Source organism: Astatotilapia calliptera, chromosome 12, assembly GCF_900246225.1.
Source record: "Astatotilapia calliptera chromosome 12, fAstCal1.2, whole genome shotgun sequence".
Classification (NCBI taxonomy): domain Eukaryota; kingdom Metazoa; phylum Chordata; class Actinopteri; order Cichliformes; family Cichlidae; genus Astatotilapia; species Astatotilapia calliptera.
The window spans coordinates 2985700-3003254 of record NC_039313.1 but is presented as its reverse complement, the minus strand read 5'-3'; the positions used below and the strand labels follow the sequence as shown (position 1 = coordinate 3003254).

The window sequence follows — 17555 nt, the reverse complement described above, 5'->3', positions numbered from 1 at the left end:
TCTGGGGCTCCACGCAAGATCTCACCCCGTGGGGTCAAAATGATCATGAGAACGGTGAGCAAAGATCCCAGAACCACACGGGGGGACCTGGTGAATGACCTGCAGAGAGCTGGGACCAAAGTAACAAAGGTCACCATCAGTAACACACTACAACGGCAGGGAATCAAATCCCGCAGTGCCAGACGTGTTCCGCTGCTGAAGCCAGTGCATGTCCAGGCCCGTCTGAAGTTTGCCAGAGAGCACATGGATGATACAGCAGAGGATTGGGAGAATGTCATGTGGTCAGATGAAACCAAAGTAGAACTTTTTGGTATAAACTCAACTCGTCGTGTTTGGAGGAAGAAGAATACTGAGTTGCATCCCAAGAACACCATACCTACTGTGAAGCATGGGGGTGGAAACATCATGCTATGGGGCTGTTTTTCTGCCAAGGGGACAGGACGACTGATCCGTGTTAAAGACAGAATGAATGGGGCCATGTATCGTGAGATTTTGAGCCAAAACCTCCTTCCATCAGTGAGAACTTTGAAGATGAAACGAGGCTGGGTCTTCCAACATGACAATGATCCAAAACACACCGCCCGGGCAACAAAGGAGTGGCTCCGTAAGAAGCATTTGAAAGTCTTGGAGTGGCCTAGCCAGTCTCCAGACCTCAACCCCATAGAAAATCTGTGGCGGGAGTTGAAAGTCCGTGTTGCTCGGCGACAGCCCCAAAACATCACTGCTCTCGAGAAGATCTGCATGGAGGAATGGGCCAAAATACCAGCTACTGTGTGTGCAAACCTGGTAAAGACCTATAGTAAACGTTTGACCTCTGTTATTGCCAACAAAGGTTATGTTACAAAGTATTGAGTTGTATTTTTGTTATTGACCAAATACTTATTTTCCACCCTGATTTACCAATAAATTCTTTACAAATCCTACCATGTGGATTCATGGATTTTTTTTCCACATTCTGTCTCTCACAGTTGAAGTGTACCTCTGGTGCAAATTACTGACCTCTGTCATCATTTTAGGTTGGGGAACTTGCACAATCGGTGGCTGACTAAATACTTTTTTGCCCCACTGTATATGTATTTATAAGGGTTTCAAATTACTGTAATTGCGTGTTAAAACAGTAACACGGGTGGCCATCTCCCAGATCAACAACAACAAGGACAAAACATGGACCTGTACTTTGAAAGGAGACACAGCTTCAGGTGACAGTGAGTGGAAAATTGGAAGAGAGGGCAGTGAAGGAGGAATCTGACATTGATGAAACACCAAGCAGTGAAGCAAATTAACACTGTGTGTACGTGGGTGTTGGAGGGGGGCGCAGTAAGTGTGGATTCACGGTCAGACAGGTTCAGCCGGGGTAATCGAGAGCCTGATCGTCCATCTCAGGATACACGTCCTTTTTGCGCACTTCACTTCTCGGGGTAGGTGGGCTTCCTGTTCACTTTCATGCTACCGATAGGTCTTTCAGCGGCACGTCACACCAGTGCAGCACAAAGCAGCTGTGTACTCCTACACTGGAACATCAAGTGTCTTTGCCTCCACTAAGACATTTGACCCACTCATCCTGCCAGTCAGGGGAGCACGGACAATATGATGCGCTGTGTTTGCTTCCTCCGCTCTATTACCCATGATTATGTAGGACAACATTCCTGCTAGCTGCAGCACAGGCACACGCTCAGTTGGTATCCATGGTATTCCTGTACGTGTCAGTTGATCGTCTTTTGGTGCTGCCCATTAAATTGTTTCTCTCTTATTGAGCTGTCAATCAAATTACAACAGTCACCTTTTCAATTAGGAAAAATGTCATTTTGCAAACTTGTTTGGAGTATATATACGCGCTTAGATTAGCCACCTCTGTGCTTGTCCTACGACGGTCTGTCAGGAACATAGTACGTGCCAAATGACTCAGAACTAAATTGTAATTATAGTCTTTACAGGCGTGAGCCCACCACAAAGCCTACTAACAGGTTTCTTTGTTTTCACACCACAGCTGTTGTGATAGCTTTGCCAGCTTGTTTAAAAATTATTTCTCTGCAGGGAGGGGAAGGGTTGCTCCTCCTTCATGAGAACAGAACAGGAGGAGCCCATATTAGGAATCTGCTTGTATTTAGTCTGGGTTTACCTAACCTTTGGCTGTAAGATTTCACCCTGTTTGGACGTCATTTGTTCTGGCTCCAAGGAGCAGCTGTAAGATCAAAGGTAGCTGGAGGCCGAGGGATCGTTTGATAAAAAGTACGAGGGGGGGGTGTCTGGTGGATGGGGGAGAGAAACTGGTCTCTCAGCAGTCTTTACTAAATGAGGTTAATTGAATCTGGGTAATTGCTGACCTTCCTGTCTCAGTGAAATTACAGCCTTAACTGATCAATGCTTTTCATAAATTTATGCCTCAAGGTCGTTCAGCTGATTATACTGCCCTCCCTTACTGCCCACGTTGCCTCGCTCAGTTGGCCCATTGTGCGAAAAATTAAGCAGGGAAGCGTTTCAACACAAAAAGAGTGCAATTATGCTCGTTTCAGATTTTCCAAATTAATTAGCTTGCTGTGTTTTTAAGTAAAGGGAGCGTGGACGTGGAACATTTTCAAAGATTATTCCTCCTCGCTTCTTTGCTGTGAAAGCAAATGCGTTTGGCTTTGCAGGAAATGTCCTGCTCTCCTTCTGCTACTCTGCAATTATCTGGAGATTTATGCAGTCAATAAGTCACTGGTGTTCGGGGAAGTTGGGGACTTTTTAAAACAAACAGCAGTGTAATTTGTAATTTGGCATTCCCTAAATCTGGGAATTATGGTTCTCCATGTGGCTCTTTAGGGAGTTAGCACTCTGATGGTGGGTTTACTGGCCAAGCTCCCTCCCTGGACTCCTTCTTTTTCTTCTCCCTCTTGTTCCTTTTTACGCCTGCCGAGGAAACGGGAGGATTTCACAGCTGCTGAGAGCTGGGCCCTGGCTGGGCCCTATGACCTCCTTCTTGCTTACCCCCTCCCTCCCTGAGTCTCGCTCCCTTTTTTCTCCAGCTCTCCAGCAGTCTCTTTCCTCAGGGAGCTCTTGTGTGGCTCAGAGGAAGCTGAATCATAAAGCATGGCTAATGAATAGAATAGGGAAGGAAAGCTGAGGCCTGCTGACGGCCCTCCAGAGAGGAGGCCAGGCCCCTGAAGCCCGAGGCTCAAATAGCAGACGGTCCCCACAAAGGTCAGGCTTCCTGCGGCCCGCTCCAAGGGCTTTTAGCTCCCAGGCAATGTGGCTTGAATTTCCCCCATTATTTTTTAAATGGTTAAATTTCCCCGTTTCCTTTGGAAAACCTGGCCTCTGCTCCTCTTTCTGTTTTTCATTGTCTCTCCCATTCTCTCTATATATATATTTCCCCTCTGTCTCATCTTTCTCCATCTGTTTTTAATGGCACCCAGTGTTGCCTCAACAAAGAGAGTGTGAAGAATTTGTTATACATGACCTCTGTACACCACAACCGCAGGCAACTCAGACTGCCAGCAGCACAGCCCCGTGAAAAAATGTCAACGTGACCAGCGAAACCCAGAAAGTTCTGTAAAAACAACAGCTAGCAACATCAGGGCTCTGCTTTGACATGCCTTTTTAAGAAGTGCTCTTTGCAAGCCGGCCTTGTAATTGTGGATTATACAACGGACTCATGCAGACTTGGCAGGTGCAAAACACAGCATTAAAGTCTAAATATTGGTTGTTGATGTTACTTGGAATACATTTGCACTATAAAACAGCTCACTGCACAGTGAAAACAGCCAGATTAGGAATAAGGAGATCTTGGCACGTGAAGAACAAGCGTTTTCTGTTCTCTTTCTCATGAACGTGTTATGTCTGTCTAGCTGTCTGGAGAACCACTCTGGTCATAACAATTGCTTCAACTGTTACGCCGAGTTATGGCATTACCTACCCTGTCTTTTCTGGTTTTGTGACCCTGTGCCACACTAAGCGAGTCCTCGAGCCAACTCCCGTGTCCATTTGACAAGCTTCATTTCATTCTGAGCCCATATTTTTCTTCCAGGGCCTCCAGGGCAGCGATTCAAGGCTGAGGTTGTGCTGTTGCAGCGCTGAGGCTTGGTACTGGAGCGTTTAATGTCGTCCAAAGCTAACAAAGAGCCTGTGTTGTAGGCTGGCGCCCTGGTTCTGGGAGACTGAAAGAGGGCAATGCACAACACTCTGTCTTTCCTCTATAGTCTTTCACCTTGTCTACTGTAAGAGGAAACAGGAAATATTGCAGTTCAGCTGAGTGTTCGCCCTCCTTTGAATGTTCCACCCACTGAGACTGAAGAGCTGTTATTGACCTTTTCTTACAACGTCTGCTTGAGGTTATTGAACTACCCAAAATTCGCCAGCTGTCTTCCTATAAGCGCTGCAGTTAATTATTAGCGTAACTGAGACAGTTGCAATTGTTGCTGTCTAATTGTTGCTGAGGTGTTGAAGAATTTAATAAATGCCTAATGTGTCCTCGATTCAAGCCTAATAGTGCTGACATAACATCACTGGCTTAGAGCAAATCTTGTGTTGTTTAATCATTTTAAATGTGTCTGGCAGATGCAATCGTTCAGAGGCACTTTGTGGCATCTTCCCTTTAGGTTCAATACCTGCATTTTGTTGAGTGTTGAGCTGAGGCATCAAGCGCAGACATGCAAACATTGTTCTGAACAGTAACACAGTGGCAGCCGAGGAGAAATTGGGAGATCTTGGAAAGAAGAGGATGTCCTCAAAACACTTGTGAAGTACTAACAGGGATGCCAAGGACAGCCATCTGTGTTTACAAAATCATTTGCTTTCTCTTTCTGTCTCTGTCTCTCTTGTACTCACTCTGATTCACTGTTCATTCTTTACATATGCTCCCTTTGTGCCGCATAAAATACAAGCATGGCAGTTAAGGACACTCGGGCCCTTTGGGTGGAACATATGTTCAGCTTTTGCAGCTTTTTACAAGTCGGCAGATCCCAGATGAGAGCAGCTAAAGCAAAGGGAAATAGTGGCTTTAAACAAAGCCCCTATATGGGCTGCTGTTACAGGCCGAGGGTTTTCATGGTTAATGCCGTCCTCCAAGCACGCAGACAGTGTTTTTGAACAATGTGGCTTTGCTGCTGTTTTGACTTGCTGTGTGGTCAGCGGCCATGTTTTTTGCAGAAATAGCTGATGTTACTTTTATTAGGTGTTCTAAATTCAAGGGCAAAATAATCCTTCTGTGTATATATACTACAGATGACAGTATATACTACAGATGGCTTTCTTCTTCATGCGTTTGCCCAAGAACCATTTTAATATAGACAACCAGGTCTCTCCGCTGCTCAGTGTCATTTGCATTAGCCACGTCTGTAAACGATTGGTCATCACTTTGATACTGTCGTCGATATTAAATGAGAGACATATTCTATTCGTGAGATATGTACGTTTCTTGAAAAATAACACAAAATGAAATATCATTTCTGAGGGCTAGAGAGAGGGTGCTGGAGCCTTTGTGTTCGTAACGCTGCATAGCCATCTTCTGACTTCCTCCGTCTCTGCTGTCTTTGACAGCATTTCCTTTAAGGGATTTCAGGTGGCACAACAGTGCCACCTAATGTTTCCTCGTCAGGAAAAAAATCAGACTAGGACCACTTGGTACAGAGGGAGTTCTCTGCACTGGCTGATTGAAGACTGTTGATTGACTGTGTAATGCTGTGTGTGGGAGATGAACTTTACTTCTAAGCACTTATGACCACATTTGTGGCTGGATAAGCCTTTTACTGAAAAAACAAAAGTATATATCTGTGTTTGCTTCCCAGCTAATGAGACAAATCCACTAAAGGTCTGCTGTCCTTTTTTTTTAACAGGTGTCTGATGTAGGATCGGAGAAGCTCTTTTCCCCTACCACACCCAAAGGTAAGCCCACTCTGCTTTTTCTCTTTCACCGCAGTCTTTCCTCCTCATTTATTCACATCAGCTACTGGGTCCATTCAGATTTAAATGTCAGCAGACATAAACAAGGTCTGGTGACTACATATGCATACATTTTTGCCAGGGCGCAGAGTGGCGTTTCTTGGACGACCTAGCCAAAGGCTTAGCCTTCCTACATATTGGTTCATTAGAGGGGATTTAGAGCCTCTCTGCCACATGCTCCCACAAATGGGAACTTCCCCTCAGGCAATACAAGCTCTCTGACAGCAGGCCTGGACCATAATGGATGCCAAAGGAAAAAGGCAGAAAGAGCTTTGTCAGCCCCCCAGACAGCACAAATTCAGTGTGCGTGCATCCATATGCACATGTATGGATTACAAGTCCTTTGCTTTTGCACAGGATGAGCATGATTTGATGCAGTTTTTGCATTTGTGTGGTTTCATGCACCTAGTGACATACTGTGTATATTAGGCAGGTGATACAGAAACTATGCAAGCACAGAAGCACCTCTATATTTAACACATGTAATGGTGCAGTGCGTGTGGTAAATACATGTTATTTTAAGTGCTTGCTCCCCAACACACCTGAAATAACAGAAAGATGAACCAATCAGATGCATGAGTGCTTTCAGCCCCATTTAGTAACATGTAACTAAATGATGAGGCTGCAGATACTGTAACATGTGATAGTGTTGGAGAAAAAGTTGCAACTAGCGTACCTAGCAAAGGCTTCGAGGTTGTTGTACAGCACTTAACGTCCACCATATTTACCAAACAGATCTTCACAGGCTCCTGAAGAAATGTTCAGTCTACTTCAGCACAACAAAAAGGAACGAGACATCATATTGCGATGTTGTTACTGTTACAAGTTCATTGTAAAGTCTATCAAGTTGGCAATCCAATAAATTGGCCCAAAAAAAGAAACAAAAAACAGAAAAAACAGTAGTGCAGTGTAGGTTTGGCTAAGATCCAGCCCAGTCAAATCACCCAATCCTGGTCGACAGGTCAGCGCAAAGAGAAACACACAGGGGCAGGCAGTAGAGGAGCAGCATGATCAGCCAACTCTACATCACATCCACCAATGTTGTCCTGCTAACAGTGAGAAGCCAGATCTGCCTTGCAACAGGAAGTTACAGTAGCGCGTCAGTGTCAGTGTTCAGAATTTGGTGCCTGAAATTCTCTGCTGTTGCCAACTTTTTTGCACCGGCACCAGTTTTTTTTTTTTTTCTTGGACGAGGGGCACAGTGGAAATGTGTAGGAGCAGTTGTAAATTAGGCACCAACACCGTCCTGGTAGAGAAGAGGTGCTACTGACAGATAGCAGCATGCAGACCGTGTTCCCTCAGGGCAAGAACCAGGAAGGGGTCCCATTAACACAGACTGAGAGGGAGGGAGGTGGAGCTTTAAAACAGTGCAAAATATAAGGTGGGTTTTGGAGGGGGGCATGTCTGCAGACTCAACAATAAGATTTGTGTATTATAATGTGACGGTTAGGGATGCATACATGTATTTGTTGATACTGTTATATTGTTGAAAATGTATTAAAAGATCTTTTGCTGTAAGGACGTAATGTAACAAAAGTGATCTGTTGCTCCGAAGTGTTGCTTTCTTTAGCACAGTAGCTTTGACTGCTGAGTGGAAAAGCATGGCTGACAGCAGGGAGAGAAACCAGGCTTGCAGACTGTGTGATGTAGATGACCTGTGACCAGCACTGGCCTTAAGAAACCAGCATTCACAATGACAATGACTTCCAGACTTGCATGGTTTAGAAAACAACTAGACCACATCAAACAACAACTATTCCCCACCAGGCTGTTGAAATACTGCTGTTGTCAGCTGTCAGGGTGTTGACTTACTTTTATGTTTATGCAGAACATGGCTGCATATAAGCAGACTCTACCCTATAGAACTGCGCAGGCATGTGCGTACTTGATATTTTCCATTTTAGCCAGTGTAGAAAGACCTCTGTGGATCTGGCTAATGTTCACACAGAGCTGAGGATTAGGTCCACGGAATTACATCCCGACAATCCAATCAGAGGCTCCTGATTATCACACAGATCAACCAGATTCTGTTTGGGCGATGCAAACGAAGGACACCAGATTAGAATTAGAGGTTAGAAAGGGAGAGACGACAGAGAAATTCAGCAGTTTGATGAAGTGATTTGGTGACAGTGAGGAAGAAGTTATCACGCTAAAATTGCAGAGCTGCCAGCCAGCCTCATCGCCCATTCCACAGTTGTTGTCCAGCTGTAATGGATTCTAGGACAGTGTTTGTTTCAGACCTAGGCTGGTTTTTCCTCTGTGTACGTATAATGTGTGTGCAATACAAAGCAGCCCACAGGCTGTTTTCCTCTGGTTTAGAATGGAGAGTATGTGTCCCATTACCCGTCTCGCTCACGATCCTATAGGACTGATCACCAGGCCTGTCGAGCTGTTGGCTGGAAGACTCTCAGACAGATTTCTGTGTGCACGCAACCCCACTCAGGCACACACACACCGAAACATTATGGCACACATAAATATGTAATGCTGTGATGATGTTTGGCTTCCACAAATTGCTAGATAATGAGTGTTTCTCTTACTTTCACCTCTTCCTCGCTCTTCAGTGTCGTGCTCCTTTCTGAACTTTATTTTGCGATTACGTGTACAAACAGTCGAGGTTAACTCCAAATTGTACACAGGCCCACAGTCTGTCATGTTAATGAAACGGTTCAGGGTTAATAGAGGAGAAGAAAGACCAACATTGTAATCACTGATGGCAGAGCGCTGTAATTATGCACACAGGACAGGGTTTTGTGCAAAACCCAGACACCCTCGCCGTCTTTCCCTCATATTTACTTTTCATCATCTCTGCATTTCTAGCATGTTGACAGCCTGTTATAGATGTAAGCTGACACTACTGGTAATAGCACAAGTGAATAGTATCTGTAATAACAGAGCACACACTGCAATTCTCTTTGGGTGTTGTTACCCAAGAGCTAGCAAGAAGTTGCACTGAATGTCTGCCTGTGTTGCTGGTTATGATGTAGGAAGGTGCAGCAGAGGTCAAGCATTATCTAACACGTATTGGTTTTTGTTTATTTGCTGTCTTAAACCTCCTGCAAATTATTGATTTCCTGGAGGATGGCATGTTTAAGTAAAAGAACTCGTTCTCCACTCAGGGCTGCTCTTATTGAATCGCAGGTCATAGTTTACCGTTGTCGCTTGCTTGAAGGCAAATGAGAATCTAAATGTAGCTGCTGAGCATTCGCAGGGCACCTCCACAGAGCACAGATAAACACCTCACTGGTAGGCCTTCTCGTGACATTTCAGAATGCCGGGCATATGGATGTGCCGGGGAGTTATCACCTAGCTGTCAGCAGCTAGAAATATCTGAGAGGAACACTGAAGAATGTGCACCGACTGTGCTGAATGTAGCATCTGTGGGTTTTAGAGCAGTAAGTATAGTGTATATACCTTCTTTGATTGCTTCCTAGTTTTCACTGATGCCTTATTGTCTTAGCTAGATGCTACCTGCCACAGAGTGATTGTAAACCCACGCTGTGTGCCATCCACCAGAGAAACCTGGGGCATCTTGGGATAGCAGGCGAAAGATTGGTAGAAAACCCATTTCTGAAGTGGATTTGTGCCCTTGTAATCCTGATTAATTTTGACCCGTTGTGCTCATTTTAAACAGAGCATTACAGTAAGCGTGAACACAGCAAGCTCTGGGGCGAAACCAGGAGCTTAGCGGCTTTGGGAGGCTTAGCTGCAGATGGCATTTTAAGCCGGACTTAATAAATTGTTTCCATTAAACTTACCGGCCCACACATACTGGATTAGACCAGTGGAACAAAGGAAGAGGAGAGCGTGTAGGGGAAGAGAAGAAAACACACACACACACACACACAAACTGCCGTGATGCACATCTCGGCTAACATCTCTCTGCGGCAACGTGAGAGGTGAAGATGAGGTTAACGTAATGTTCGGGGAGAAAGACGCTTTTGGACATGCAGCATTAACTCACTTTTGATCTCTTGCTCATCAGGGATGTCGGACCAATTTGGTTAATTGACATAGAAATAAACAAACAAAAAAAGATTCATAAACCATTTAGCTTGGCAGTGGATTTAGGGCTTATCCTCTAACTGTTTATATATAAACACATTACCACTGCTGTAGCTTAAGGATTTAGGATGTACCCCTACCCTTGCCTCCTTTTTTTTTTTTGCTTTTTTTTTTTCCTTTGGCGCATTTTTACTCATACATCCGTCTGTTTTTGAAGGAAATCAATTCCTTGTGGTGGAGCCCTGCCTCTTCCCTTTTCTATCCGCAGCCCGCCCGCTACCTCCTTCCCCCATCGGCTCATGGCTTGCTCCCTAAGCTCTCATTATGTGCTACACAGTCCAGGTCCCTGTGTCGAATCGCTAATCAACCACCCTGTCTGCAGGCCTGCTCTCTCAATAGGTGCTGAGTGGCCTTTGTTCCACCACTGATGTTTGCTGCATGTCAATAAAAGAGCTATGGTCTCTTCTACCTCCGCCTCCTCCTCTTGCCTCGGCCAGAGAGAGCAAAAGGCCCGCTCCTACAGTGAAAACTTACATAAAAATGAAACAGTCTCTCACCTGCTGCATTCTGAATGCCGGAGAAGGGAGGAAGGATGGGTGATTGGAAAGGGAGCAGCAAGGTCAGGGGCAGGGGATTGAGGGCGGCTCAGGCATAGTGAAGTAGATGAGAGAGCATGTTTGTGTTCGCCTGAGCAGCTCTCCTCTGGCCAGGTCAGTGTAATGTATCACTAACCTCGGCGGCCAGCCTGACTGTTTGCAGGCTCTCACCCATTAAATAATAAATGGAGGTTGACCCTCTGACCAGCTAATCAGCTTTTCGCCCCCGTTGAATCAGGATATAGTGGAGTTAGATAGAGAGTGTGGCTGACTGGCTAACAGGCAGGCTAGATGACTGCAGGGCAGACGTGACGCTGGGAAGCATAAGGGCTGCAAAGGCTCCATCCAGATCAGCAAGCTCTGGAATTGAAAAACAGCCATCACCGCTGTGGAATCTAAGCCTGGTGAAGCTCACGTCGAGTACCTAAATTGATTTGTTGACTAATTCCAGACAGGAAATGTTTTCTTTATCCGCAAGACCGATATTCCTGCTGTTGAAATAACAGTTTCTGGTATCGCCCCCATACTTTCATGTTTGAAAACGAGCCGTCCCTTACACCTCTTTCACTTGTTGAGCTTGAAGAGAAGCTTACATGTCTCTGGATTTGTTTTAAATATTAAAAAGCATGAACTCAGAGCAGGATACAGAAAGCAGAGAGATTAGCTGGCACTCTGAGTTCAGGGGAATAAAATCAAAACATGACTTGTTTCCTTATCAGTCTGTGGGCTATTTCTGTAAACAGCCATAGGGCAGCTTATGAGTGATTTGTTTTCAGAGAAAAGGGCGATATTAATGTTCCCTTTATTGATAGTGTTAATGCTGTTTGTGCAGCCATCCTTGTCGGAAAGATGAAAATAAATAGGGGGAGCTCAGCGGAGATAAGACACGTGTTTAATTATTAATTGAGCCATTACTGACAGAGATTGCCTTTTTTGATTTAAAGCAGGAAGGTCTGCTTCAGGGACAGAAAAAGCAATTACAGAATTCCCAGTTTGCACCGCTGCTGCCCATCGTTCAGCGGACACTGCAAGAGGGAAGTGGAAGGAGACAAAACGCTCCAACACACGCATACATCCTGTCACACTGCGCTGTTCCATAAATTATTTTAATTCTTCTTCAATATTTATGGCTTTTTAAATTATGATTACACAGTCATGTACTATTCATGTAGAGTGGCAGACAGTCAAAGGGACCAGTCCACATTACCCACAAGCCCTCTGTGGTCTGGCACCTTAAAAAGCTGACTGGATGGAATTTGGTTTGGTTTCGCATCATTCAGCCAGTGAAATCAGACTGTATCGCCTTTTACGAGCTGCCTGTTTTCAAAGACTGTCTTGATTTTGTATGCGTGGCAATTAGCTGCCTTGTAAAGTCATTTCTGGTATGTCATTAAACCCCCTGTGCACTCTGCGGCCTCTGTTATGTCCATTAGAAAAGCGTCTGCTCTGTGCAAATCGCCCAGCGGGCATGAATATTAACTCTGCCTTCCTTTAGAGCATTTGATAACTGCTGGTTAAGTTTCATTCTTGAAACAGAAACTCTCTCTTGTGTGTGTCAGCCGTGACACGTCAGGATGCTTGACACCTGTCAGTCAGTCCTATCGCTCCCTGTCATCTGTGTCAGTCAACCCATGGGTGGTGATCGGCTATTGTGAGAGAAAATGGAAGTCACGTTGAACGCTGTATGACTAGGCTCCATTGTGTGCCTCTGCGTTCATTGACCGAGTATGGATTCAGCTTTAGCTGTGGAGTGGGAGCAATTACAAAATCACTAAAGGCCACGAGGGAATTTTAGGATACGTTGTCTGCGTTTTGGCTTGAACGCGGACAGACGCTGTTTCTCATCTTACATGTTAAGTCAGAGTGAAAATAGTGCAAATTTCAGTGTACTTAACATTACAGCCTCGAAATCCCCCAAATACCTTTGGGGTTCAGTACAAAGAACAGCTTTTCAGTGTTGTCTCTTCAGATCAGATAAACTATTGTACCTCAGCTACACACACATAGCATTGTGTATACTTGCTAAAACAAAAAAATTGCCATTGTTTTGACAAAACTGGTTGATTTATTATATAAATGTTAACATTCAGACCCTGCAGAGAATTTAATTTAAGCAGCAGCAAACTAGCATGCTGAAGCTAACCGCAGTAGTCATACTTTGGTCTGATGCGTCCCCCGATGGCCAACTAGCACGGCTCAGGTCGAGTCTTGTCTCAACAGAGAAAAAACATAATAAATGGATGTAGGCTCAGTGGTTTTTGTGGCTGTTGTTTTTTTTTTCCAGAGGAAGAGAAGAATATAAAGAGGATAAGTCCATACAGCAGCAGCAGCTCTCATCACATCTTCTATCTAATCTTAATCCTCCTCCTCCACCAAAACAACAGCCAGCTGCATCGTGGAAGGCGTTTTCATTGTTTACTTATGAGAATACATGACCAGCGTCTTATCACAGCTGTCAGGCCTGAAATGTAAAGCGTGTCGCCTGTGATCACTTGCAGGTTTTCTTGTTTTTAATCCTTCAACTCCAGTCATTCTGCTAGCGAGAGTGGGTCCTCCCCTCCCCACATCCCCACACCCCACCCTTTATTTGTTTGAAGATCCCAGTTCTTCGCTATGTGCATTTTAAGCTCATCTGTGCTGAGAGGTTCAGAGCCAATGTTGTTTGCAGATGAGGCTGTAACACTCACTGACAAAGCCAGATGGTAGGCGATTGTGGCCAAACATGACACTTGGATAATGTACAATCGCTGGCAGGGGGACATTCAGCAGCCTAGATGGATATTACGAACATGCTTGTAATGCATTGGGATCAGTTCACACAGCTTTATAAAGATGGGAAAACCATCAACAGGAACAAAACGGATGTAAAATGCTCCAGATTCCATGAGAGACGAAGGACGTCCAAGTATCAGAAGAATGTGCCAGAGAATTTAGGGGTGAAAGGAGGTGAACCCAGTAAACACGATCCCAAATCCAACAGAAGTATCGTCCTGCTGTATAACGTATTTCCCGAGTATAACCAGATGGGTGGTCCGCCTCCAGTGTTTGTTCGGTATTCATAGCCCCTTACCTTTTCACTGGTAGCATATTAGTACCCATGTTTCTGTCAGTGGCTTATCAGAGCCACTGTGTCTACAAGTAAAACCACAGGCTCGGGCTAGCTTGAGTGAGGGTTGGGTCTGGAGAGGTGAGCCTAGCTATTAGCCTAGAACTCAACACATGGTGAAAGATGTAACCCGATACGCACTCCTGAGAACAGGCTTGTGTTTGCTTGTGCATTTCACCAGGAAAGAGCAGCATTAATCGTCCCAGTGTTTGTTAACAGACAGGGAGTAATTCACTGAGACAGAGCGCCCTGCGTTTTGGACAATTCAGAGGAGGTTAAAAAAAAGGAACATGAACAGTGTGGTCTCCTCCAATATTCAAGCGGTCATCTGTTTGGCTGTTGTTTTTGGCTACCGGTGAATTCCCTGCACTGGGCCCTGGTGGTGGGGCCCCTAATGACCTCTGACTGACTCTAATACCCCATTCAGCTGAGCATGGGCTCCAGCCTTTCTGGCTGTTGGGTTAGTACTGCTGTGTTGAAGGGTGAGCAGCAGGACTGGGATTTCACTGTTGTTTGCTTTGGGAAAGAGCAAGAGAGATTGTTCCAATGTCACACAACCCACGGAGAGATGTGTACAGAGGACTACCAGCAGTATCGACTGGGGTTAGGCTGATATATGTAGTGTTGCTGACATTTTCCTTTTGTTAAGATCAGATTTCCCACCTTTGTATAATGCTGTTTCTCTGATTTAACATGTACTGTATAGCAGATTATTTCCTAGATTATCATCAACAAGAATTGGGTGATTAAATCGTGTATCAGAGCTATTTTAAAAATAATGAATAAAATAATTTTTTCTTTCCTTTTTGGTTCATATTTATGTAAATTTTCAGGGGTAAATATTCACCTTAAACATGGCCAAAGTTTAAAATTGCCTGGTTTCAAGAAGTGGAGCTATCCTAATTTGTTCATATCAGGTACAAAGCCCCGCCCATAAAGATGGCTTCAAAGGTCACCAAAACTCATTGTTCCAGACTTTGTATTAACTGAGGGACTAAACTGTGAGATCACTGTGAACTTTAAACCAAGCAAAGACTAAAACAAACAAACATATGGAGTCAAAAATATTATAAATGTCCCGTTTACACTATATTTTAACAGTTATAAGAGTGACCATGTCAAAATATTGAAATACTTGACAAATTTGTGAATATCTTGGCATTATTAGTACAGAAATGTAATCTTAAAAACAACTGGTAGCGCAACCTATTACAAGCGATCTGCAGAGTCAGCCCAGTGTCATCAGCACTGATATTTACTTTCCAAAGAGCACATCTGTTAAAGCCTAACTGTGACCAATTGCATCAACATCACGCCTGCCTGTGTTTTTGGAAAAGATCAATATATGGTTATCTCTATCACTAATGATACAGTTATTGACTCATCAACTGTGCAGACAAGTGCCTCGGGCTCCTTATCAGCTGTGGCACACTGTATTAGTGTGTCGGGCTGGTGTAGCGCCGGCCTAATCCTGGTAGCAGGTGCCACTAGAGCCGAGGTAGAGTGGTCATGTTTTTCAGGGACGATGAGCCATCTGGGTCTTGATACTTTATGGTGCTTAAAACACACTCTCAAGTGTGACACTCCCAGCACTTACCTTTTAGCTGCACACAATAATCTAAGCGCTGGCTGCTAAAGGGAGCGAGGAGGCTTTCAGGAGAATTTACAGGGTTTGATGTGGTGTGGCGCCTCCACTTCGACATGGATTCATGAAACAGTCAGACACACTTGGCGGTTTGATTTTGATTCCTCCAACTCCGTCAGTGTTGCTTTTGTCATATTCTGTCTGAAATATGTCGAGCAGAAAGAAAGCCTGTTTGGTTTGGTTTTTTGCCTTTTTGTGCCAGCAAACCTTGCTCAACACTTTTCTGGGGCCCTGTGTTGTTTTCTTTTCTCTGTTCTTTTTCTTTTTTCCTTCCCCTGGTGTCGTCTGTTTCATCTTGCGAGTGATTTGGCTCATTTCAGAGTCCAATTTCGCTCCCGTTTTACCGTGCACCACCCCTCTCCTCACAGACATACTCACATTCACACATTTCCCCAATCTGACACGCTGCCTTCACACTCCAAACAAATCAATTCTTCACTTTCCACACTTGGAACACCAGAGTGAAATGCTGCCGCTCACAGCAGCCCTGCAAACACGCACACTGTTGTTTCTTGCCCACTAGGGCTAAAGGAGGCTAGATTCTTCGTGTGTGTGTGTGTGTGTGTGTGTGTGTGTGTGTGTTTGTTGTTTAGGTGCAGATGAGACGATGCTGGGTTTAGGTTAGCAGCAGCCTCAAAGGTCAGTATCCAGGCCTTGTCTCCATTCGTTTACTTGACACGATTCTGTACCCTCTGCTCCCTCTTCCCTCCCCTCTGCCTTATTAACTAACCTCTCTTTTCCTCTTTCTCCCCCCGGTCTGGGTCACTTTATCCCTCTTCCTTGGCCTCTAATCAAGAATGATGAATGAGGTGCAAGGAAGGACAGCGAATGTTTGTGAACCTAATACACCCTCCAATTGTCACTCTTGTTGTGGCGGCAGTGGGGAGAAGGAGGGTAGTGCTTTTGAGAAGGCTTTTGTGTGTGTTTGTCTAACTAAGCTGTGAATGAGAGCTATTTCAAACATCTCTACTCCAGTCCTTTAAGTGTGTCATCAAGCCTTGATGTGTAATTTATCGACCCCCCCACCCAAAAAGCAAAAAAAAAGAAAAACGACGCTCGAGACTAGACTTAGGTGGTTTTTTGTTTTGTTTTTTTAAGTATTGGCTTTCAGATATTACAAGCTCTGACTATTATAGGAAGAAAAGGTTTGTAGCTCATCGGAGCACGGCTCTTTTGGCATGTAGTCTTTAACAAGGCAAAATGGCAGCACTAGTGCCGTCCTCAGCAGCTGCTGCGTCTCCATCTGTAAGCCTAAATACCCAGCAGCACTACAGGAGCCGTGCAGCAGTGGGATCCTCCTATAGAAGTGGCACCGACATGACACCAGTGACTCTATAGTGGACAGTGTGTCCCCGCCGGGGGGGCTGCTGCTGAAGCTCACTATCTTTAGACAGATACTCCGCTGGGATCTTAGGACCAGATTTCATTTACGCTGAAGATTATTGCAGTGATACTGACTTATCAACTGGCATAAGAGTGTAGAAGTTGGTTTTAGTTATCAAACAATATTTTTGATAAACTAGCATTTTCAGTCATTATTGCATCAAAATGCCAAACAGCTGCGTGTAGCTAGTTTGAAGTTTATGGCACTAACAGTGTATGACTTCACCAGTGCATTTGGAAAATGTCAATTTTCTGCACTGAAAAAAGTACATGACACATTATTTACTTTGAAATGTTAAACTTGGAGCAGTAGTTATGTTGCAACTGGTTGCATATGACCGTAAATGCAACAGTGTTTTGGTTTTAAATTCCTGTGGCATGCTGTACGAGTACAGCTAGAGCATCGATAGTGTCTTGAATGTTTAGAGAAGCAGTATCAACGTGTAAGCATGAAAAGACAAAGAAAAGTGCTGTCTGATGGATGGTCTTGCTATCTGGCTGTCACTGATGAATGGATATTTGTTTTTAGCCATTCCCACTAATGTGATACCAAGACTTTAGAACATTAGTTGTCTCCACATTTTTGGTTGTCAAAGGGTATTATTAATCTTCTTTTTTTTTTCAAAAAATATGCTTTATTTGCATGAAGCAGGTGAGTAGCTCAGGCACTATCTCAAGTTAAAGCACAGCTTGCAATACTCATCCACTTTATCTCAAAAAAATGCACTGGAAACGTGATCTGTCTGCAAGGATGTTTGCCCCACCCCTTTCTCTGCACTAAACTGCAACGGCTGCATATGTCACAACAGTGAATGAGGTATGGTGAATGGTTAGGAGCTGTCAGCTTCCAGTTGTTGCTTTGCTTTCAGGGTGAGGAGTGAAAACGGAGATGGAGGAGGAG

At 44.5% G+C, this 17555-nt stretch overlaps 1 protein-coding gene across 9 annotated transcripts in view; it reads left to right on the top strand.

The window, feature by feature from the left end:
- Window positions 1-17555, top strand: part of fbrsl1 (fibrosin-like 1) — a 284283-nt gene that overhangs the window by 244409 nt on the left and 22319 nt on the right. For all 9 annotated transcript variants that reach the window (XM_026188504.1, XM_026188506.1, XM_026188505.1 and 6 more), the window contains one exon: window positions 5814-5862. In XM_026188504.1, the coding sequence (XP_026044289.1) occupies window positions 5814-5862 (49 nt within the window). The remainder of the gene's footprint in view (window positions 1-5813; window positions 5863-17555) is intronic.